The 21,870-nt window shown below is 48.5% G+C and overlaps 2 protein-coding genes and 2 long non-coding RNA genes across 14 annotated transcripts in view; 2 read left to right on the top strand and 2 right to left on the bottom strand.

Annotated features, from left to right (window-relative positions):
- The window catches only part of LOC132346287 (uncharacterized), a 146,362-nt gene extending 124,881 nt beyond the window's left edge, over positions 1–21,481 (bottom strand). Inside the window, exon 1 of the long non-coding RNA XR_009496076.1 lies at positions 20,746–21,481. This is a non-coding gene — a long non-coding RNA (uncharacterized lncRNA). The remainder of the gene's footprint in view (positions 1–20,745) is intronic.
- On the bottom strand, positions 429–8,695 carry LOC112448390 (uncharacterized). The gene is made up of 3 exons (XR_003036776.2): positions 7,740–8,695; positions 2,798–2,911; positions 429–2,343 (listed from the first exon to the last, which is right to left on the bottom strand). It is a non-coding gene; the product is annotated as an uncharacterized lncRNA (long non-coding RNA).
- DHRS4 (dehydrogenase/reductase 4) lies at positions 7,246–19,629 on the top strand. 2 transcript variants are annotated; one of them, NM_174822.3, is made up of 8 exons: positions 7,246–7,567; positions 9,407–9,584; positions 14,005–14,106; positions 16,443–16,513; positions 16,605–16,656; positions 16,948–17,082; positions 17,528–17,583; positions 19,072–19,629. In NM_174822.3, exons 1-8 carry the CDS (start codon positions 7,437–7,439, stop codon positions 19,184–19,186), a joined length of 840 nt encoding a protein of 279 aa, NP_777247.2. In that variant the 5' UTR covers positions 7,246–7,436; the 3' UTR covers positions 19,187–19,629. The 2 variants fall into 2 exon arrangements, with proteins under 2 accessions (NP_777247.2, XP_059746183.1); XM_059890200.1 differs by lacking the exons at positions 16,605–16,656; positions 19,072–19,629 and having other exon boundaries at positions 7,251–7,567.
- The window catches only part of CARMIL3 (capping protein regulator and myosin 1 linker 3), an 18,080-nt gene continuing 15,376 nt past the window's right edge, over positions 19,167–21,870 (top strand). For 9 of the 10 annotated variants that reach the window (XM_024997530.2, XM_010808940.4, XM_010808939.4 and 6 more), the window contains exon 1: positions 19,167–20,542. In XM_024997530.2, the coding sequence (XP_024853298.1) occupies positions 20,503–20,542 (40 nt within the window). In that variant the 5' untranslated portion in view covers positions 19,167–20,502. The remainder of the gene's footprint in view (positions 20,543–21,870) is intronic. The other variant, NM_001192464.3, reaches the window with a different exon arrangement.

Here is a 21,870-nt window from a genome sequence, read left to right as displayed (position 1 = left end):
GTTTCAGCTTCTTCAGCATTACTGGTTGGGGCATAGACTTGGATTACTGTGATAATGAATGGTTTGCCTTGGAAATGAACAGAGATCATTCTGTCATTTCTGAGACTGCAACCAAGTACTGCGTTTCGGATTCTTGTTGACTATGAGGGCCACTCCATTATTTCTAAGGGATTCTTGCCCACAGTAGTAGATATAATGGTCATCCGAATTAAATTCGCCCATTCCGGGCCATTTTAGCTCACCGATTCCTAAAATGCCGATATCCACTCTTGCCACCTCCTGTTCCTGTGCGAACAGGAAAGACCTGCGGCATGTGAACAGGAGATGGCAAGAGTGAACATCGACATTTTAAGAAAAACAAACAAGCCGATAAAAGTGGACAAAGGACATGAACAAGCAGTTTACGAAACAAGAAACACCAATATCTATAAACATATGAAAAAATAACCTTTAATAAAGAAATATAAATCAAAAAGAGTTTTTTCACCTCGATTGGCAAAAATTTAAATGTTTGGTGAAACTGAGTGCTATGAGGATGTGATGAAAGGGACGCTATCACACAGAATTGCCTTCTCAGGAAGGGACCCAGAGGCTGGAAAAGGGCACAGCTTTTCTGGAGGGCAACTGGCAATTTCTCTCAAAAAGTCAAAGAAACATAATCTTTGCACTGTGGCTTCAACTATTTATTTGGGCCCAGTATAAAGAAGTTCTCCTAGCCAAGTGAACAAACATGCTATTGCAACATCATATATATTAAAGCCATAGTCAACTGAAGCGGACTTCAATAGGTAACTGATAAATCATCCAGATAATGAAACAAGGAATAAGGATGAAGTATGACCTACTGGTCAAAGATCTGCAACATATGTCAAACAAGCATGCATTGACACACACAAATAAGGACACATAAAAAAAGATGGACACAAAATAAGGTCTATCGTCTAGTTAACAGTGTTGAACCAATGCCAGTGTCCTGGTGTTGACATTGTATGACTGATGTCAAGAAGTCACCCTGGGAGAAGTTGGGCAAAGGGTACATGGGAACTCTATGTATTACTTTTGAGTTTATAATTACCATGAAACTGTAATTACTTCAAAATCAAAAGTTAAAAAAAAAAAAACACAAGGTGGGGAAAGTGTGTAGCATGTGATTATACAAAGTTTCAAAAGGTAAGAACAATCCCTTTGTCATTAAATTCAAGATGAGTGAGGAAAGCTTATGTAAACAGAGGACAATCCCACCCACCCCTTCACTCCTGAGGGTTTGCTTTCAACAGAATAATAAATTAATCTTAAAGTTCCCCTACTTCCTCTGCAGAGATTAAAGAGTGCATGCTGCTCAAGAATTTGATCTGGCCCAACAAAGAGAAAGCCCTCAGAAGTAGACTGCTCTGTCATTTTGGCAAGGTTTGTGATGGGCCTTATTCATTTCATACTAGAGGCCTCTTTCAATGCTCTAAAAGCAGGACAGGGTAACTGAAACTGCTTTGCATAATAATGGCAAATGTTATCTCCAGAGAGGGCAGGCTGGAACCTCTAGGGAAATGTTTCCCTTTCTTTTGTGGATTCAGCTGCATTGTCCCTAGGAACTTCTGTCGGTTCTTGGAAGATGTGTGTGTGTGTGTGTGTGTGTGTTCAGTTGATCCAGAAATTTACAGGAACATGAAATATTTCAGGGAACATTTCTTCATCTCACACCAGCAGAGAGATCTCAGGGAAATACATGGAGCTCCAGGGCTGGCCTTGCACTATTGTGCTGGCCTGATATAGCCAAAGCCCACCCTGCTGTTTTCTCCTCAGTCCCTCATAGAAAAATTCAGACTGGCAGGAACCACAGTTACAGAGGATTCTTGCTTCAGAGTGCCCTGCTGCTCAGACAGTGGGGGAAGGACAGATTCTCTGGGAGAACACCCGCTGTGTGTTGGGAGTGGGGTCTTGCACTGCAAAGATTATGAAGGAAAGAAACTGTGAGTACCCAACAAAGCAGATACCCGATGGAATTAGGAGTCCAGAGGATTTAGTCAGAGTAACATTCATGACAGAAAGGGGAGGAAGCAGGATCAAGAAGGAGGAGCTGTGAGACACTGAGATGCAGATCTGACAAACGCCAGACCTACAGGAAGCTCCAAAGCAAAGAGCCCCTTAGAGGAACCCCGTGTTAGGCACAGAAGTGGCAAGGTCGTCGCGTCACCGTCCTGTCCAGGCACTGGCTGAGGCCATGCTCGCAAGGAGTGACTGCCAGCTGGTGACTGCTAATCATACTCCCCACAGCAAAAGTGAGTCCTTTCTAGAGGAAGGATCTGAACAGTATCTGCATCTCCACGCCTGCCACAGGGACTGTTTCTGAAAGAGGAAAAGGGGAAATCACAGTTTTGAGAACAGGGCTAAGAATTTGGTTGTGCTCATAAAACACTCAATGTGAAGTCATATTAGGTATCCTATTTGGGGGGTTGTCCCCTATATTGTATCCCAGGTGGCACTAGTGATAAAGAACCAGCCTGCCAATGCAGGAGACATAAGCAAGGATACCCCCAGCCCTCCCCAAACGCAGCAGAAGAAAGCAATCCTGGGCGTGAGGGAAAAGAGAAGCCAAGGCCTGTCTTTCATATATATATAAGATCCTCTGGAGGAGGCCACAGCAACCCACTCAAGTATTCTTGCCCGGAGAATCCCCATGGACAGAGGAGCCTGGCAGGCTACATAGTCCATGGGGTCAAAAAGCGTCACACATGACTGAGAAGACTTAGCATACAAGCATACTTGCATATATTTATTTATTTTGCATATATTTATTTACTTATCTGGATGCTCCAGGTCTTAGTTGCAGCCCGCAGGATCTTTAGTTGTGGCATTCAAACTCTTCGCAGCCTGAGGTATCTAGTTCCCCTGACCAGGATCAAACCCAGGCACCCTGCATTGGGAGCAGAGTATTAGTTGCTGGATCACCAAGGAAAGTCCCCAGTGTCTGTCTGTAAAAACCTCTGCATGCTGCTGTGCAGAGTTCCTGAAAAGAACCTGAACGAACACTGGGTGGATGACTTCCATACGGTGTCTACAAATAACTGCCTAAATATAGGGCAATAGGTGGAAAATTTTGAAAAACAAGAAGTTGAATGAACTATGCATTAGAGTCATGAGATTCTAGATGGCGCGATATCTCACAAAATTAATAATCCATTACCTGTGAATAGGCAAAGACTGTGTCAGTCTCTGGCACCTACAATAGATTCACTGTTTTTGTTTTGTTCTGTTGTCTTGGTTGGTTGATTAATTGATTGGTTTGGGGTTGTTGTTTTTTAGTAAATTTATTGCCAACATTTAAAAATCAAACATTTCAGGATTTCCCTGGTGATCCAGTGGCTAAAACTCTGTGCTCCCAGTACAAGGGTCCCGGTTCAGTTCCTGGTCAGGAAACTCACTCCACATGCCACAACTGAACATTGAAGATCCCCTGTGCTGCAGCTAAGACCTGCTGCAGCCAAATAAACAAATACATATTTTTTAATCAAATATTTCGTATTAAAACCCAGATTCCTACCTTCTGTTTTCAGTTCCTAAAATCTGGCAATCCTGGGTTGGCCTTGTCAATTACAAACATGAGGGAAACCAGGTGCACCCCAGGTCTGCAAGCAGCAGGTTGGGGGAGTCACCCATCCCATGGGTTCCCAGGCACTGAGACCAAGGTATGCTGCCCCTTATCGCCCTAAGCTTACACCATCAACCACAGTTTAAACCATTCTACACAGAATATATAAAAGGACAGAGCAGCAGGTAAATTCAGTTTAGAAAAAGTTTCATCAGAACTGATTAAATCTCTTTTAAGGTCATTTGACCATAGTCATCAATTGAAAACATTTGACCCAGGATGAAATATACATATTTGTACCAAATACAATATATATATATATATATATATATATATATATATACATCCAAGGTTGTTCATTGTAGCAGTGTTTGAAACGGCAAAACACTGGAAGCTATTTAAATGTTCATCGGTGGGAGACTGGCTAAATAAATTATGGAATATCCACACAATGGAATATCTTACAGTTATTTTTAAAAGGGAGAGACAGAATAAAGGGGACTATTGTGAACTACTCAGAACAATCACCAAGAATGTATTTTAAGAAATGAAAGACAGAAGTGGGGGAAAAGAAGAAAGAAGAGAAACAAGCAATTTGAAGGACATTATGTGTAGTGCCATTCCATTCATGGGAAACGTTTAAGGGGAAAATATGCATGTAAATGCCTAGGAAATTTTTAGAAGGATACACAAGACTAAGAGCTATAGGGGAGCAGGTAAAAGAAGCATAGGGAAGAATTTCTTTTTTACTTTTCACTCTATAACCTTGTGTCTCTTTTAAAAATTGTGAACATGTGTTATTTTTGTAACTTAAAAAATAGATATTTCAATGATTAGAACAAAAATGCATTGATGCAGAAAATAAAATTCCAATTTAGAGAAAATTAATTTCCAAGAAAACTCATTCTCTAACGTCAAAAAAATTAAGAGTAGCTATTCAACACTGACAGCAGATCAGGTTGTCATGACTCATTTTGATTTCACATATGGAAATAAAACTGCCTACCTCACTGGATTAGACATATTCAATAAAAATTATAAAAAGCACCCAACAGTTGCCAGCACTTAGTAAGTGTTCAATAAAAGTCACTGTTATCACACAGTCCTCCCACACCACACAAGCCTGACTCGTGTCAGGGATGATGAATCAATGACCGAAATGGAATAGCTATAGCAAGATGCAGGACTTGAATTCCACCCCAGGTGAACTTCCTTCCGGACTACAGTCAGCCTTTGAGGAAGATGAGAGTGCAGTCCTCAATCACAGAGGCATCTCCTCAAGATCTGCAGATGGTCCCACCTCTATATAAGAACAACCCCATTACCTATTAAAATCCCCACTTAAAAGAGACTCCTACACATATATGTATTTCCCCCCCAAATTTCCTACCCTCTTCTCCAACAAACCATCTTGATGAATAGTAGAAGCTGAAGACTCTCACCCTTTTTGATTTCCTTCTACATTTTTCTGTTCACAGATTCCCCTCCTAATATCTCTGGCATTCTCTGGAGGCTAATATACCTCCCGCCCAGACAAGGAGGCTATGTGCTGTTCATGAGCTCCCAGGCCAGAATTCTTTCCCCATACCCTTTGCTCTTTGAGAGGGCTTCTCTTGTTGCAGAGTGTAGGCTCTAGAGCATGTACACTCGGTGGTTGTGGCACAAGGGCTTAGTCACCCCAAGGCTTGTGGTATCTTAAGGCAGATTCTTAACCACTGGACCACCAGAGAAGGCCCTCAAACCTTTTGCTCTTTGGGGTGTGACCTCCCTCAGCCTCCACACACCCCCTACCCCCTGCTAACCTCAACTCCTGGATTTGGCTGCTCACCTCTGGACAGGAAGTGGAGAGAGATCAAATATGACTTATAGGCCTGTCCCTTTGAGCCAAAGCCCTCAGAGGCTCTGCATCAGTCCTAAATCCCCTCCCCCAGCCCCACAGGCAGGTGGCAAGCCCTGGGAAGGGTTCCCACAGTGCATTAGCTCTGAACAGGTCAGGAGGAAGAGGAGTGTCATGCTATCCAGCCTCTGTTGTCAATAATTCATGAGGTTCAGACTGAGGGGCACCAGTCAGTCAGTTTTCCCCGCACATGGGGAAAATTAGACTCAAGCTCTCTTATCTCATCGGGATATGCTGAATATCGCAGCTGTATAACATCTCGATTGAGGAATAAACTATAAATCCAGTGCATGCTTGTTATATCATTCACTACTCATACACTTTTAGATGCTGAAATCTTTTTGGCTGCTCAGCTGACTTACACATATACTACCTGAACCTTTAGCAAGTATGAATTCTGTTAAACAGCAATCCCCGGAACTGAATTTCACAGACCGGGATTCTCTCTCCTCTAATTGTAGGGATTGACATCAGGTTGCCAGACTGGTGATTTCACCAACTAACAACCCTTTTCTTAACCTACCCCATCTGCTTTCATCACCTTCTCTTAACAGAAAGACTAACACCAAAAAAAAAAGAGCAAAAGCATATCCCAGAATAAAGGACTATCTGTTAAATTAAATAAGCTTAGCTTTATGAAACACTGTATTTTCTTTTTATTTTTTGCCTTGAACTAGTGAAAACTTTGCCTTGGATCTACACAGCTTCTCAGTCTGGCATTTGGAGGCCACAGGGTTAAACCAATTCAGACGCTGACACTGGGTCTGTCGGGGCCTTTCTTCAGTGTATCATAAGCCATCCAGATTTATTAGTTCTCCCAGAAACCCAGGAGGGAGATCATTTCAGCCCACTTGGCAGAAGTAGGGGCTGAAGTCTTGGACACAGAATTTATAGCTGGAGAGGACCTTTATCTATCATCTACCCCAGCACCCTCAGCTTACAGATGGAAAGCCTGGCTTGTGGCAGCAATAATAATTACGCTATGGTGGCAATAATTACTATGTGTTTAGTAGTTCAAAGTTTATAAAATGCTTTTACATTCAACAAATATTTATTGAACTAGGATGGAGGCTAAGACTTGGGGACACAGTGATTATGGAGAACTTGAGTGCTCCTGAGTGCTCTGAATTTCCACCACTGGTTCGGGGACACTCTAGCCTCCTTGCTACCACTTAGGCCTAGAGATGTCCTCTAGAGTGGAGGATATAAGAGATCCTGTCAGGTCAGGATCTTTAATTCTGCACACTGGTTACCCCTGGTGATGAGAGTCTGCCCTCGAGGCCTACGGGGATGGAGGAGAACTTGAGCCAGAGTGAAGGGCAGTGCGGGCCTAGCCCTGCTCCTCTCCCATCAGGTGTCTCTCCTAGGTTCCTCCAGGCTCCCCTGAGACCCTCAGGAGGTGAGCTCCCTGGGGACCACGGGCCTCACCCCCATGAGCAATCTCAAAACACCTGCCCTCCTGTGGGCTGTCACAAACGTGGACCCAGGGTTTCTCGGAAAACAAAACCCACCTTGAAGTTTTAGGAAGCAAAAGCAAACAGTTAAAGTCCCCTCTGCCCCAAAAGCTGACGTGGGCAAGCAGATGTGGGAGGAGAAGCGGGAGGACAAGAAAGTCTACGAGCTCCCCCAGGTGGGGAGGGCCCTACAGGGAACCGGAACCGACAGTACCATCCCAAGCCGGGGCCGGCCCGGGCGAGCAGGGGATCTAGGGGCGCGGCGGCCACAAACGGCAGGGGGCGCTCTCGGCCACAAACGGCTCCCCTGGCCAAGGGCCCGCGCGGAGCGGGACGAGCTGTCCTGATCTAGGGCTTACGGGGAGCGGGGAGACGGGAGCCGGCAGCCGGGAGGGGAGCGGGCCGCCGAGCAGGAGGTGATTCACCCTTCGCCCTGCCCCTCGCCCTGCCCCACTGTCACCTCCCCTGGGCGGTGCAGAACCCTGAACCGCCCGGCGCAATGCTGAAGGTGGGACTGCCTTTGGGTGCCTGTGCGCGGTCGTGGAAGTCGGTCCGGATGGCTAGCTGCGGGATGGCGCGCCGGAACCCGCTGGAGAATAAAGTGGCCCTAGTAACGGCCTCCACTGATGGGTGAGTGCCCGAGCCCGAGTCTCGGAGTCCCCCGTTGTCTGCAAACAGGCACTACCCCTTGTCCTTGGCCTCCCGCGCCCTCTCTTCAGTCCTCCCATGTGGCCAGAGTTGACCCTGGAAGGAAGGCAGCACGTGGTTGGCCTGCAGCCCCCTTCGGATTCCGCTCCCCCACCTTTGCAGTTATCAGCTCTCTTGCCGCCTCTGGCCCGAGTCTACCGCCTTGGTGCTGCCCCTCACCCCACCCCGTCTATCCTGTCTCCTGGGGTTCTGGGCCGCCCCAATCAACTGGCTCCACCTAGAGTCTGGGAAGACCAGAGGCCAGAAGTCCAAGACAGTCCAGATTCCAAACACCCTATCCACTGCCTACACCGACTGTGGAAATGTTCCAGACACCCCACTGTGGCACCCCCAGGAGCCTCACAGAACTTTGCCCCTTCCCTAGAGGGCATACAAGTCATGTGTCCAGATTCTTGTTTAGTCCCGTGTATTGTGTCCTCCCTTGCCCAGCCTGTTTCTTACCAACCACTGTTAACTACGCTGTTTCTCATTCCCACAGACCCCTGCTAGATGCCAGCTCTTCACAAAGCTAGAATACATATAAATGGGGAAACCTAATGGCTAACAAGGAGAAGGCGATGGCACCCCACTCCAGTACTTTTGCCTGGAAAATCCCATGGATGGAGGAGCCTGGTGGGCTGCAGTCCATGGGGTAGCGAAGAGTGGAAGAGTCGGACACGGCTGAGCGACTTCACTTTCACTTCCCACTTTCATGCACTGGAGAAGGAAATGGCAACCCACTCCAGTGTTCTTGCCTGCAGAATCCCAGGGGCGGGGGAGCCTGGTGGGCTGCCGTCTATGGGGTCGCACAGAGTCAGACACGATGAAGTGACTTAGCAGCAGCAGCAATGGCTAACAAGTGCAAAATGTGTGACCCTGGGGGCTTCCCTGGAGGTCCAGTGGCTAAGACTCCATGCTCTCAATGCAGGAGGCCCAGGTTCAATCCCTGGTCAGGGAACTAGATCCCACATGGACCAACCAAGACCCATATAGCCAGATAGATCATTTTTTTTTTTTTAATGTGTAATCCTTTCTCCTATGAATGTAAAAAATTTATGTTTGTAACCAGAGACCTCCAGTTTCATATGTACCCCAAAACATAACTCAGTCTGTTTAGTTCTGATGCTGGGAAAGACTGAAGGCAGGAGAAGGGGATGACAGAGGATGAGGTGGTTGGATGGCATCACTGACTCAAGGGACATGAGTTTGAGTAAACTCCGGGAGTTGGTGATGGACAGGAAAGCCTGGGTGCTGCAGTCCATGGGATCACAAAGAGTCGGACATGACTGAGTGACTGAACTGAACTGACTGAACCAGAGACCCCGTTTCATATGTACCCCAAAACATAACTAACAATAGAATATTGAGATGATGTAGACTACTGTCCTAAGGAAACTATTTACGGGTAGAGGCTTTTCTGAGAGAGACTCTCCAATCATGGAAATCACTGCTGCTTGTTATACCCCTAAGTCATTTCTGTCTCCCCTCAGTCCCTGTAGGGTATGGAGCCTATGACCCATGGTGGATAACACCTGTGGAAAGTGTTATCACTTCCTGGGAACCTAGACTGAGGGCCAAAACCATAATAAAAAAAGTAAACCAGTACCAAAAAGATGCTAAGCATGTCCATCTGTATGGTGATGGCTGTGCCATTAACCCTAACACGTGGAGGCCCTACAGAAAGAGCTGGAATTCAAAGCCCAGGCAGCCTGACTTAAGAGCCCATATTCTCACCCTCTTCCTGTACTGGGCTTAAAAGTCCTTATCTCTCTCTGCCCACAGGATCGGTTTTGCCATCGCCCGGCGTCTGGCCCAGGACGGGGCCCACGTGGTGGTCAGCAGCCGGAAGCAGCAGAATGTAGACCGGGCAGTGGCAACGCTGAAAGGGGAGGGGCTGAGCGTCACGGGCACCGTGTGCCACGTAGGGAAGGCTGAGGACCGGGAGCGGCTGGTGGCCACGGTAAGCAGCAAGCATACGGGTCCAGAGCCATGAGATAGCGGAAGGGAGGCAGCCTGAGCTGGCCTTCCTGGACAACATGGGTGTGATCGAAACCAGCACTGTTCACTAAAATAAAATAGTGTATTCTGCATACCCACACCAGTCCACCAGCACATTTTCACGTGTGCCTTTCTGTTCTGTCTCCGAGAATCATCCCATCTCAGTCAGAGAACCAAAAAACACTCTACTATTTCTACCCTGCATTGTGCCTTGGGGCACCCAGAAAACTCCAGCTGGTCCTGGTTCTCCAGTAGCTTCCAGTCTAATTGGGCAGATGAGAAGGGTAAATAGGCATTCCCACTATGAGCTAAGAAACAACCAATCCCCTGTTTTTCAGTTTATAAAGCTGAGTGCCCAGGAACGTATAGGAAGCAGCCCATTATGTTTCAACCACCTACTGTGTGCCATTCACTTTGTCTCAAGCCTTTCACAGGTTATCTCCAAACAACAACCCAAGCAAGGGCAGGACTATGCTCCCTGTTTAAAGAATGGTTCAGAAAGCTGGAGCAACACCCCAAGGTCCCACAACTAGTAAGGGAAGAGGTGTGAGCCAACCCAGACTTACCAGCTACCTCTGTGTTTGTGCTAGTCACTGAGTCATGTCCAACTTTTGTGATCCCATGGACTGTAGCCCACCAGACTCCTCCATCTATGGAATTCCCCAGGCAAGAATACTGGAGTGCCTAGCCATTCCCTTCTCCAGGGGATTTTCCAGACCCAGATATCTAACCCGGGTCTCCTGCATTGCAGGCAGATTCTTTACCATCTCAGCCACCAGGGAAGCCAAGCTACCTGCAAACTACCAAGCATTTCCCTTCCAGGTCAGGCCTTAGGTGCCCTCTTGGACTTTAGTCTCAAAGAAAGTGGCTAAGCCACTGTTGAGAGTTGGTTGGCACCAGTCTTGCAGGTAAACGTCTTACAAAGGAGGCCACTCTTTCCTAGGCTCAGGGCACACCCTTTATTTCTTGGAGTGGCAGGAAGAATCTACCCAAGGATGGGAAGCAAAAGATTGTGCTGACAGAATGAAAAGCGGTGGAAATAATTTGGGTAATCTTAGACAAGGAGGGCATGAAACGATTGTAGACAGTGGCATAGTAGACAGCATAAGTTATTCCATTTGTCAGGAGTCATTTGGCAGATGCTCAAATGTGCATTGGAGAGAGTCAGTTGTGGGTCCAAGAAGGCCACCATGCCTGGCCACCTCTGCCATCTCTGCTGGAAGGGAGCCTGAGACCTTGATCCTCAGGGTGGGAGCCACCTGGGATCCTGGGCCAACTAGTGGCCATGTGAAATGTACGTGGCTACCTATTGGCAAAATCCTGCTGGGAAGGTGGCTTTGGATCCTCACTAGGTCCCCTTTGCCCATCCTGCAGCTCTGACCCAGAAGTGGGGTTTGAGCTAGATTTTGAGGAGTGGGTAGGACTAGGCAGATGGCATAGGGCCAGGATCCCAAATGATCCTGCAAAATGAGCAGATAGTCAAGGAAGGGAAGGTGGGGTGCTCTGTGAACCCACAGTGTGAGAGCAGAGACTCAGGAGCCCTGGTAGGAAATGGGTCACGTGGGAAGGATGGGGGACATGGACCTCCATGGCCTCCCAAAGGAGTTTAGACATTCTTGGAGGAGATAAGAATCCATGCGAGATTTTGAGCAAGGTGGAAATAATTACTAAAGAACAATAATCTGGCACTGGCAGGAAGGATATATTGGAGAAACGAAGACTCTGGGCAAGGACATTGGTGAGGAAGCTGACGCTGCCACTTGGGTCTACAGCAGTGGCAGGAAGACCAGAACAGGTGTTCCTAAGAGGTGTTTAGTGGGAACCAACCAAATTTTTCCCCCCTGGCTGGTGTCAAGAAATTGGACGAGGAGGGATGAATCAAAATTGACTCTCAAGTAGTTGAAAAGACCAGTGTCGAGTGGAGAATGATAGGATACTTGTTGGCAGTTTGAGATGAGTCCTGCCTATGGCCAGCCACTAGCCTGTGATGAGGGAAGCTGCTGCCCTGAGCATGGTTATTCCCCAGTGGCCTCCTAAGCTGCACCTTGAAGCCTCTCAAAGGCAGCATGAGCTGAAACCAGATCAGCCACTTCTCCACTTGATTCTACTTAAAAAAAAAAAAATAGACCTGTCAGAACACAGAGCAAGCAACGCTTAACCACTTTAGGGTAGCAATCACACAATTTAGAGCAAGCCTTAGAAGACACCTGGGTGGTCATAGCAAATATGCCATTAATCTTCCACGGTTCTCTGTCTCTGTTCAGTCAAAAGCCAGCCTGCTCTCCTCTCCATGCTCATAGGCCTAGAAGGAGACTGGGACGGGATGCACAGACCAACCGGAAGAGCGCTCCAGGCGATTCTGCGGCAGTCCGCTGGCTCCCCACCCCTAACACGTTGGCCCAGCACGCATCACTTTCTGATGCATCCTGCGTTTTCCTTGAGACTTACACAGAGCCGAGGCAGGTGGCCTGGACATCAAAATTTAGACACTGCAGGAGAGTACTAATACAGGTTTTGCAAAGATTATGTGATCTTAAAATGTGTTAAATTTACGTGTTGACAGTCCAGGCATCCCCCTCAGCAGTGTGGAAGCAACTGAGCTTAGCACCTAGTTAGCAAGAATAATTAGTTAAAAACGGGAGTTAGCAGATGGTACACATTGTTAATAACACCCCTCTGTGTGCCAAATCGGGAAGCACAAAGTTGATTGAGGGCCCATTTAGTGCCGTTTGCCCAAGGCATCAAAATTGCCAAGTCTGGGCAAATGTGAAGTCTGTTTGCCCAGTGGCAGAATGCTGGCAGAAAGACTGTTTGGCTATTCGTTACTCCAGCACATGCCTTCACCACCTACTTACAGTTTATTAAGGAGGTTAGCTGTTGGCTCTCTTGGTTTTCCCAGTTTAAATCTCAGTTTCTGCCTTGAATCTTCCATGCCTCCAGGCCAAAAAAATAAAAGCAGGAAGTGGGGGAGGGGATAAAAAGGCATCATAACTGAGCGTGGAACTGCTTTAAGCCCAGACTGGCGTCTCCTCCATCATGGCCCTCCTGGATAGCCAGTTTCATAGTGACCTCCAACTCACTTTCGGAGGACTCTTATGAATTAGCTCTGGGTTAGAGAGTCAATTCTGCCACCACTAACTAGCCCTGTGCCCTGAGCGTATCACCTCTCCAAAGACTCAATGAGCAGAACTCCTCTTCTTAGCTGGTCCTGATACGTCATTACTAAGCTGTATGACCTTGAGAAATGAACTTCCCTGAACCTCAGTTTTATCACCTTCACTGTGAGGACATTGGGTGAGATGACCTCAAAGGCCCCTCCCAGTGGCAACTTTCTGTGGGTCTATTTAAACTCATTTTTCCATTCAGGTACATGTGGACAGGCTGAGTTTGAGTAATGGTAACTCATTCAAGGGAAACTGGTCAGTAAGCACTTGGAGAAATGGGGCTAGGATAAAAGAGGAAGGGTCTAGAAATGGATTTTGAGGCGAAAGCTGAGGCCATGAGAATAAAGGAGTTCCGAAAGGGGAAGTCAAAAGAGAAAGGATCAGTGACAGCCTTAGAAGAAGTGGGAGCAGGAAGAAGAGATTGCAAAAGAAATAAGACAACCTTAAATGTTTTACCAGTAGAGCTTGGGGCTTCCCTGGTGACTCAGTGGTAGAGAATCTGTCTGCCAATGCAAGAGATGCAGGTTCGATCCCCTGGAGAAGGAAATGGCAACCCATTCCAGTATTCTTACATGGGAAACCCCACGGACGGAGGAGCCTGGCAGGTTACAGTCGTCAGGACTGTAAGAGCTGGACAGTTTAGGGACTGAACAACAGCAGAGCTTGGGGTGCTTTTGAAGAGAAAATGCTTTAAGGAAAAGAGTTCATTTTGACAACTGTCCTTAAGAAGGAACCCTTTACCAATATTGATAAATGCACCTCCCTTACTGTCCTGTATGAAAAGGCAAAAAGATAGGACACTGAAAGACGAACTCCCCAGGTCAGTAGGTGCCCAATATGCTACCGGAGATCAGTGGAGAAATAACTCCAGAAAGAATGAAGGGATGGAGCCAAAGCAAAAACAACACCCAGTTGTGGATGTGACTGGTGATAGAAGCAAGGTCCGATGCTATAAAGAGCAATATTGCATAGGAACCTGGAGTTGGGAAAGATTGAAGGCAGGAGGAGAAGGGGACAACAGAGGATGAGATGGTTAGATGGCATCACCGACTCAATGGACATGAGTTTTGGTGGACTCTGGGAGTTGGTGATGGACAGGGAGGCCTGGTGTGCTGAGGTTCATGGGGTTACAAAGAGTCGGACACGAATGAGCGACTGAACTGAACTCAACTGAACTTACTGTGCTGTAGCCCTAATTCAGATCTTCCTCCTCTCTAGGCTGTGAAGCTTCATGGCGGCGTGGACATCCTGATCTCCAATGCTGCCGTCAGCCCTTTCTTTGGAAGCTTGATGGATGTCCCCGAGGAGGTGTGGGACAAGGTAAGAAGGGATGAGAGCAGCAGGGGGTGGGCCTCAGAAGATGGCACACACTCAGTCTGCTTTTAGAATGCACTTGTCAAGTGCAGTGTAAATGTGAGGAATCCTTGCAATTTGCCACACACCTGCAGCACACCTGGTAAAGGGCGAATGGAGGTAGGGGGCTTCCTTTGTCCCTGTCTTTCTCTTTCATTTCTGCTTCTCCGCAATCTCGTTTTCATTGACTCCTTGCTGTCTTCTGCTTCCCTCCCCCAGCTCTCTCCCCTCTGCCACCGTGGGCTTATCCAAGCTCTTCTTCCTGGTTTATTTCCAGCAGGCACGGCAGCTAATATGCCAATAACTAATACACTCAGACTTACACACCACCCTTCCCCCTCTCAGCTGCCAAAAACAAATGATTTTTCATTAGTTGGAAAACTTTAATAGCCGCTAGTTAAGTGAAATATCAATTCTAGTGAAATGAACTAAGTTGCCGCTTTATGACATACAGCCTTTGAAAAAGACTTGCACTCTTTCTTAACTCTAATGTCAAGAACATCTTAGATCCAGATGTCTAAATTCAAGGAACAGAATATTGGTTTTCATGTGAGGGTGTATAATTACATTATATTTATAAGGTATATCACACACCTACATTCTTTAATTATAAAGCCTTAATTGAAAGATTTGTCTTTGTTTACTAAGGTTAATACTCCCACATGATTTGGAAATGCTAAATTTTTTATGATCTCCCATGGTTTTGCCTTTTACCCTGATGTCATCAATAATTTCTCAACACTGAAATTTAAAGATACTAAAATATTCTAGTTTGTTTATCAGTGTTCCACAGACATAGAGACCAAAGTGCCAAAATGGTCTTCAGTGAGTCAATTCCTGATTGATATTCTTTAAAGCAGAGAAACATCTTTCATGAGCAGTCTGAATAGGGACCACATGAAAATCAGTTATAAACTGAGTAATTTTTCTTTCTAGTTGGCTTTTTTTTTAATATCATAATATATCAAATCTAAATGCAGTGGTTGATCCTTGATTGAGCCCTGGACTTTTAAAATAAGGCCATTTGGGGGACAATTGGGGAAGATTTTTTATGGACAGTATATTAAGTAAAATCATGATTATCAATGTTAAATTTCTTGGGTGTGATAGTGAATGGTGGTGTGTAAGAACATCCTTATTATTTGGAAATAATGCTAAAGCGTTTAGGGCTACAGTATTATAATGTCTGCAACTTACCTTCCAAGGGTAAGGAAAAAGCTGCATAAGCACATAGTTAGGGCAAATGGCTGGAGAAGGCAATGGCACCCCACTCCAGCACTCTTGCCTGGAAAATCCCATGAACGGAGGAGCCTGGTGGGCTGCAGTCCATGGGGTCGCCAAGAGTCGGACATGACTGAACGTCTTCACTTTCACTTTTCACTTTCATGCACTGGAGAAGAAAATGGCAACCCACTCCAGTGTTCTTGCCTGGAGAATCCCAGGGACAGGGGAGCCTGGTGGGCTGCCGTCTATGGGGTCGCACAGAGTCAGACACGACTGAAGCGACTTAGCAGCAGCAGCAGCAGCAACAGGGCAAATGGCACAAAATGTAAACAACTGGTGAATGTAGTTAAAGGATATCCAGATAGTCATTGTCCCTCTATTTCAACTTATCTGTAAGAGTGAAAATTTTCAAAATAAATAGTTACATGGGGGGAATGGGAGGGGACTATCCCAGCAGTGCCTGGAACAATGTAAACAAGGCTCACGCATTGGTTTTAAATTACAGATGTACAGTTTTGATTTTAGACTATGTCCCAGCTCCCCCAGTAGTGCCTCCTCATGATCCCATGTGCCAATAATTATCCAGCCAGCCAGTCAATCCTGGAGGGCCAAGAGCATCTCCCTCGCTAACTCAGAAGCCAGAAAAGTGCTGGAACAACCCCAAGTGCCTGAGGTCAGGCCACATTTTCCCTGAGAATCACGGCTCACTCTGGGGCAGGTCCAGGAAGCCAGCCCAAATCCCAGGCTCTCGCTAGTTGGAAGACAGTTCAGCTCAAGTCCAAGAGAGTCTTGAAAGTTCAGATCCATTCTGGGTCAGATCAGACTTAGGAAACAAGATGAAGCAGGCTCCATTCTTTCTCACCCAAACCCCAAAATGGGTCATTCTCTAGCTGTCATTCTCAAAGCTCCCTCTCTCTGGGCCGTGGTGTCTTCACTTGTAAGCTCTGGGTAAATCATCTCTAGGACCTCTGCCAACCCTAACAAACAGATCCTGGGGACCCCACTTAACTCTCCATCACCCTGCCTTCTGAAGCCTTCTGAAGACCCTCATGCTGTTCCCCCTCTTCTTTCTGTTGCAGATTCTGGACGTTAACGTGAAGGCCACGGCCCTGCTGACAAAGGCAGTGGTGCCAGAGATGGCGAAACGAGGGTACAGGGAAGGAGGGGCCAGGGCGTGCTGGGCCCCTCGCAGGCCGCGGGTGGGGGTCCGTGACAGCAGAGCCGTTCTGCTCTTTTTTCAGAGGCGGCTCGATAGTGATCGTGTCCTCCATAGCAGCCTACAGCCCCTTTCCTGTAAGAACCCCCTTCTCTGCTACATTTATCCTTTCCTCCATCCTGTACCTTCCATTCCTCCAGTCACCCTAGGAAGTGTGTGTCCCCTTTTGGAATCACACCACCTTCCAGCGAAATAGAGGCCTTGCCTCCACAAATGTTAACCTAGGGGCGGTTTTGCCATAACAGTTTTCTAACTGGGACCCTCTTTAACAAGAGATGCCCTATTACCAGTTGCCCGTTCTATCTTATGTTAAGAACCAAGAATGAGGTGGAGTTGAAGAGACTAACCCAATCCTCTCCTTTCCCCAGAGCCTGGGTCCTTACAACGTTTCTAAGACAGCCTTGCTGGGCCTCACTAAGAACCTGGCCCTCGAACTGGCAGAGTCGAATGTTCGGGTGAACTGCCTGGCGCCTGGACTCATCAGGACTAGCTTCAGCCGTGTGGTGAGGAAGGGGAGTCCTGCATCCCACTGGGAATTCTAAAGGGCATCTTCTCAATGGAGGAGCCCAGCTCCTGGGTCCTGAGCTCCCAACCACTCCCACCCCCTGCCCTGGGCTTTTCCACCCTCCCCCTCCATACCAGCCATGTGTCCAGACCAGATCCCCACACTATCCTTTCCTAAGGTGCACAGTGAGACTGAGGAATTCAGATGCCACTCAGGCCATTTCATATTTCCTTAAGTGGATGAGACCTGGGGCAACCCACCAAAATGCCTCCTTAGGACCTGAAGAGAATGGAGCAGAAGAGGGCAGTGGGTAGTGACTGGGAGCTGGGAAGGACTGGGAAATGAAGGGGGCACCTCTCCATCCTTCCTCTCAATAGATGTGAGGGCGGGCAATTTGTCCTTTCACTGTCCCTCAGAGGAAGTGATTTTCCTTTTTCCTGCAGTTGTGGGAGGATCCGGCAAGACAGGAGAGCATAAAAGCTACCTTTCAGATCAAAAGGTAAGGCTGTCACAGGGGAGGCTGAGGAGGGATAAAGATGGAAAGGTCTGGTCCCTCGAAGCCCATAGCTTGCCGTCTCTCAGTCCCGCAGACAACACAGCCATCCTTTCCTTGCTTCAAATACACAGACTTCACAAGTTTGTGAACAGAGCGTCACTACAGTGGTGTGTGCAGGGAGTCTGCCTCCTTGCAAAAACCAAACACAGAGGCATCCAGGTTTAGCAGAGCAGAGCCCTGGGGGAGGCCCTGACTCCTCTCTCCACCTGGGTGTTTGCCTCCACCTCTGGGTGTCCCTAAGGATCAGGGACCAAAACCAAAATCAAAGCGTGCTTTTTTAGTTTCCCTGGAATCAAAAGAGTCATGTTTCCAAAGTTCAGGTTGATGATCCTACCATTCAAATAAAAGGATCCTACCATTCAAATAAAAGGATCCTACTATTCAAATAAAAGTCTCCAAACTTCCCTTGCCTAAGAAAACTAGCCTCTTCCCCCAAAAGGTCAGGCACCTTCATCTGGCTCCCTGTCCTCTAAGTTCTCTGCCTCTTTCCAGTCTCTGGCTTCCGGGAGCTCTCTTGTCTTTAGCTCCTCCACCTTGTCCCCTCAAGGACATGTACCAGCAATGCCTACTTGAGGAGGGAGATGCTCTCAAGTGCTCCTAAAGCCATTCTCATGTCAGGCATGAGCTGCAGGCCTAGTCCATTAATCAGTCAGGGCATTGTCATCCTTGAGCCACAGTGAATGATCTGGCCCCGAGCTTTTCAGTCTTGGATGCGCATTAGAATCAGCTGAGTAGTTGTGAAACCACAGATGCTCAAGCGTCACTCCCAGAGATTCTTTGTTAATTGGTCCAAGGCAGGACCTAGGCATCTTTAGTGAGGGAAGGGGAGGGAAGGAGAAGTTGAGCCTCTCAGATGACGACAGTGTGTAGCTAGGATGGAGAACCACTAATCCAGTCCTTCTAGGTTTGAAGTACCCACTCCACCCACCTCTAGAGCATTCTGTGGCAGTTAGATTAAAGTGTTCCCTAACTATGCAATCACTGATACAAACACTGAGAATTAGCACAGTCTCACAAAATGACTTTGAGACAAAAATAGATTCCTGAAAAAGTTGTCTGTGAATTGAAGCTGTACAAATGGAATCATTTTAAACAAATCATTTACTATCTCACAGACTCTCTGATATTTAAATAGTATGCACACATGTGAAACAAATTATTGAAAGAATGAAATAGCCAGGTTATCTATATAACTTTGGATTTTGGTGTCCTGAGTTCTCTAAAAAACAAAGTATCCCCATATTATATGAATATAATGTGTGGTGGTTTTTGCAGAGTACAGTATTAATGCTTCTATTGAATTATAACAGCTTATAATAATGGTAGCCCTATTTTATGGACAATTCACTGATCCTGAAAAATTGCCTGATACTTTAGCAAATTCCATTCCCTGTTTGATTTTTACTCCTTTCCTTTTTCCCTGCTTCCCAGGATAGGCAAGCCAGAGGAGTGTGCCGGCATCGTGTCTTTCCTGTGCTCTGAAGACGCCAGCTACATCACTGGGGAGACAGTGGTGGTAGCTGGAGGGAGCCTATCCCACCTCTAAGGACGTGGAGAGCATCTACCAGGGCAGAGATTGGGCTCCAACTCCAGAGTCCTGTTCCCGAATCAATCAACTGGCCTTTCCCACCTCTGCCTAGCATACTGCTACCCTTAAACCATAACACCCCCCTGCCACACACACACACACACACATACACACACAAATCAATTATGCCCTGTGAAAAGCTCCAGCATTCTCTGCTATCAAGGTGTGGTCTTAGGAGGATTCACGCTATTGCTGTAGCCTTGGACAAAGACATCCCTTGAGAGAACAGGGCAGGCCTGCTGAGAGGGCTTAGTCTACTGTGGTAAAGAGCAACTAGTATTATTTTCTAGGCATCAGGGAAATTTGAGGGAGATGGGACAGAAGGAACTTGGAGTGGAAGGAACTGAGTTGGAAATTAACAACTTGCAAATGAGGTGCAAATAAAAAGGAGATGATCACGATGCTTTGAGTCAATGTGCTCATTTTTCAGTGTAGGGTGCATAGGTGTGATAGCCGAGCACAGCGTTAAGTCTGAGTGGACTGGATTCCCCTAGTATGTTCCCAGATGCTAAGTCTGGATCCTCCTAACCCTCCTCCTTGTCTCCAGGACCTGAGCGTAATGCTGAGGGTGGAGGTGTTTGCAGAGCTGCCAGCTGGGAGGAGGTGGCACGGGAATTCCCAGGTGCTACTCTCGGCTCACACCCGCGGGGATGGTGCCAAGAACATCGCAGGGATCACCGAGGCTGGGAAAGCGGGAAAGGAAGGTCGAACTTCCCCAGATGTGGCCAGGTCCTCTCCTAGCATCGCCCTTGGCCGCAAGTTCCTTCCTTCGAGGGTCAGCGAGGACGAGCCAGACGCGTCCCGAGCAAGCAGTGAAAAGGGAGGAGCCTGGCAAGGATGACCCCGCGAGGGGTACCCAGGCCCACAAACAAAAGAAATAGGTTCTGCTGACGGTGCCCGAGGAGTGGATGACACGGAAAGTGAGGGCGCTGTGCCCCCGCCCGGGAGATAGCCCGGGCTCCAAGGCGACACGCACAGGGCGTCGCACGCGGGAGCCGGCGGGAGGGGTGGGCGCGAGCGCGCGCAGGGTCTCACGCGGCCCGGAGGCGCGGCGCGCATGCTCAATCAGGCACCTCTCCGGGCGGGGCGGGAGACCCGGCGCTCCGAGGCGGGGGGAGGAGCGCTCGCGCAGCCGCCCCTGACAGGAGCGGGCTCCGCGGCTGCTGCATCGCTCAGCGCCCGGGCCCTGCCGGAGCCGGGTCTAGCATGTGCCGCGGCTCCCCGGCGGCGGTGACGGCGGCTCCTCTGCAGCAACAGCGGCAGCAGCGGCCGCCATGGCCAAGTCCAGCGCGGAGCTCACCCGCGAGCTGCAAGGTACGAGGCTGCGGTGGTCTCTGGGACGCTCCGTCCGGGAGCCTCCCAGCCCTAGTGCGTTACTCTCCGCGGTACACCCCGGTCCCTCCGCCCCTCATGCATCCCGGTTCCAGGGCAGCCCCCTGCCCCTGCATCCCAGCTCGGGGCATCGCTGTCCCCAGAGCATCCTCCGCTGCCCCCTCGCCTCACCCTTCAGGACCTACCTGTCCCAGAGCCTCCCGTCCCGATCTTCAGTGACAGGTGCAGTCCCTTCACGCTCCCTGGGGCTGACTCTCAGCTATCCTGGCCCATCCCTAGGCGAAGCATCCAGTCTCGCCGCCGGAGAGTCCCCTTTCCCCCGCCGGGCGGGGCCAGGCCCGCCCCACCGGGTGATGGGAGCTGCCCCAGGTCCTGACCGCCTCTGGGCTCAACACCCTCCCTCCTCCCGGCCCCGCCCCGGAACTGGCTCCAAAGAGCCCCTCAAGAAGCCGGGCTGTGCCCAGGCAGTGGGGGCAAAGACGGGAGTCAGGGAAGAGGGCTTGGACTGGAGCTAAAACCGGGAGCAGGGTCTCTGCAGCTCACCTACAACAACCCTCATACCAGCCTGCCCCCTGCTCTCTACCCCACACCCACACCTCAAGGCCTCTCCTGTTTGCCTGGTCCTCAGACTGTTCCAAACCAAGACCGACCCCCCAGCACAGCCACAACCCTGACCCCAAGAGGTGGGAGCACAGGCTAGCGCACGCAGAGACCAGGACTCTCAAGGATACTCAGAGGCATGCTACACTGTGCCCATCTCCCACACCTCCAGAGGCACACAAGCACAGTTGTGAGATGTGTGTACCCACATCTTTACAGAAACTGCACACACACACACACACACAGGCACGCATGCACGCACACTGGGATATCTGGATGATTCTCCAGCAGATGGATATGGGACTCATTTAAACACTAACTCCTTCCTACCTCCCTGCCCCCCACCCACAGGAGAACTGGCTGGCTCTGTGCCCCTTTCACAACTGCAAGTACTGCATACTCATTCACACTTACCCATCCTCAACACAAGCTCCCTGGCATCTTCTTTACACACATAGTAAAAGGCAGACACCACACCAGACCATCAAGCATGTAGTGGGACACCCCCACGCCCCTACACACTGACTCACTCTGTATGGGTTGACAGCTGCTGGAGTGCACGGGTTGGGAAAATCCTTCACACTCTCCCAGAGTGCCACGCAACTACTGTCCCTCAACTCAGGGACAGCAGAAGCCAGAGTTTTTTCCGTAGCACCCCTGCCTTTCTAATAGAAAAAGTTACCCAAGAAGGAAAGATCTCAATTCCTGTT

This window comes from Bos taurus, chromosome 10, assembly GCF_002263795.3.
Source record: "Bos taurus isolate L1 Dominette 01449 registration number 42190680 breed Hereford chromosome 10, ARS-UCD2.0, whole genome shotgun sequence".
NCBI classification, from domain to species: domain Eukaryota; kingdom Metazoa; phylum Chordata; class Mammalia; order Artiodactyla; family Bovidae; genus Bos; species Bos taurus.
Note: the sequence above shows the minus strand (reverse complement) of the source record. Positions and strands in the feature narration are given on the sequence as shown.

Coding starts and splice junctions, on each gene's coding strand:
- DHRS4 (NM_174822.3), top strand. CDS start 7,437: ATGCTGAAGGTGGGACTGCCTTTGGGTGCCTGTGCGCGGTCGTGGAAG. Junction 16,514..16,604: donor CCAGAGATGGCGAAACGAGG/GTACAGGGAAGG, acceptor CTCTTTTTTCAG/AGGCGGCTCGATAGTGATCG. Junction 16,657..16,947: donor CAGCCTACAGCCCCTTTCCT/GTAAGAACCCCC, acceptor TCCTTTCCCCAG/AGCCTGGGTCCTTACAACGT.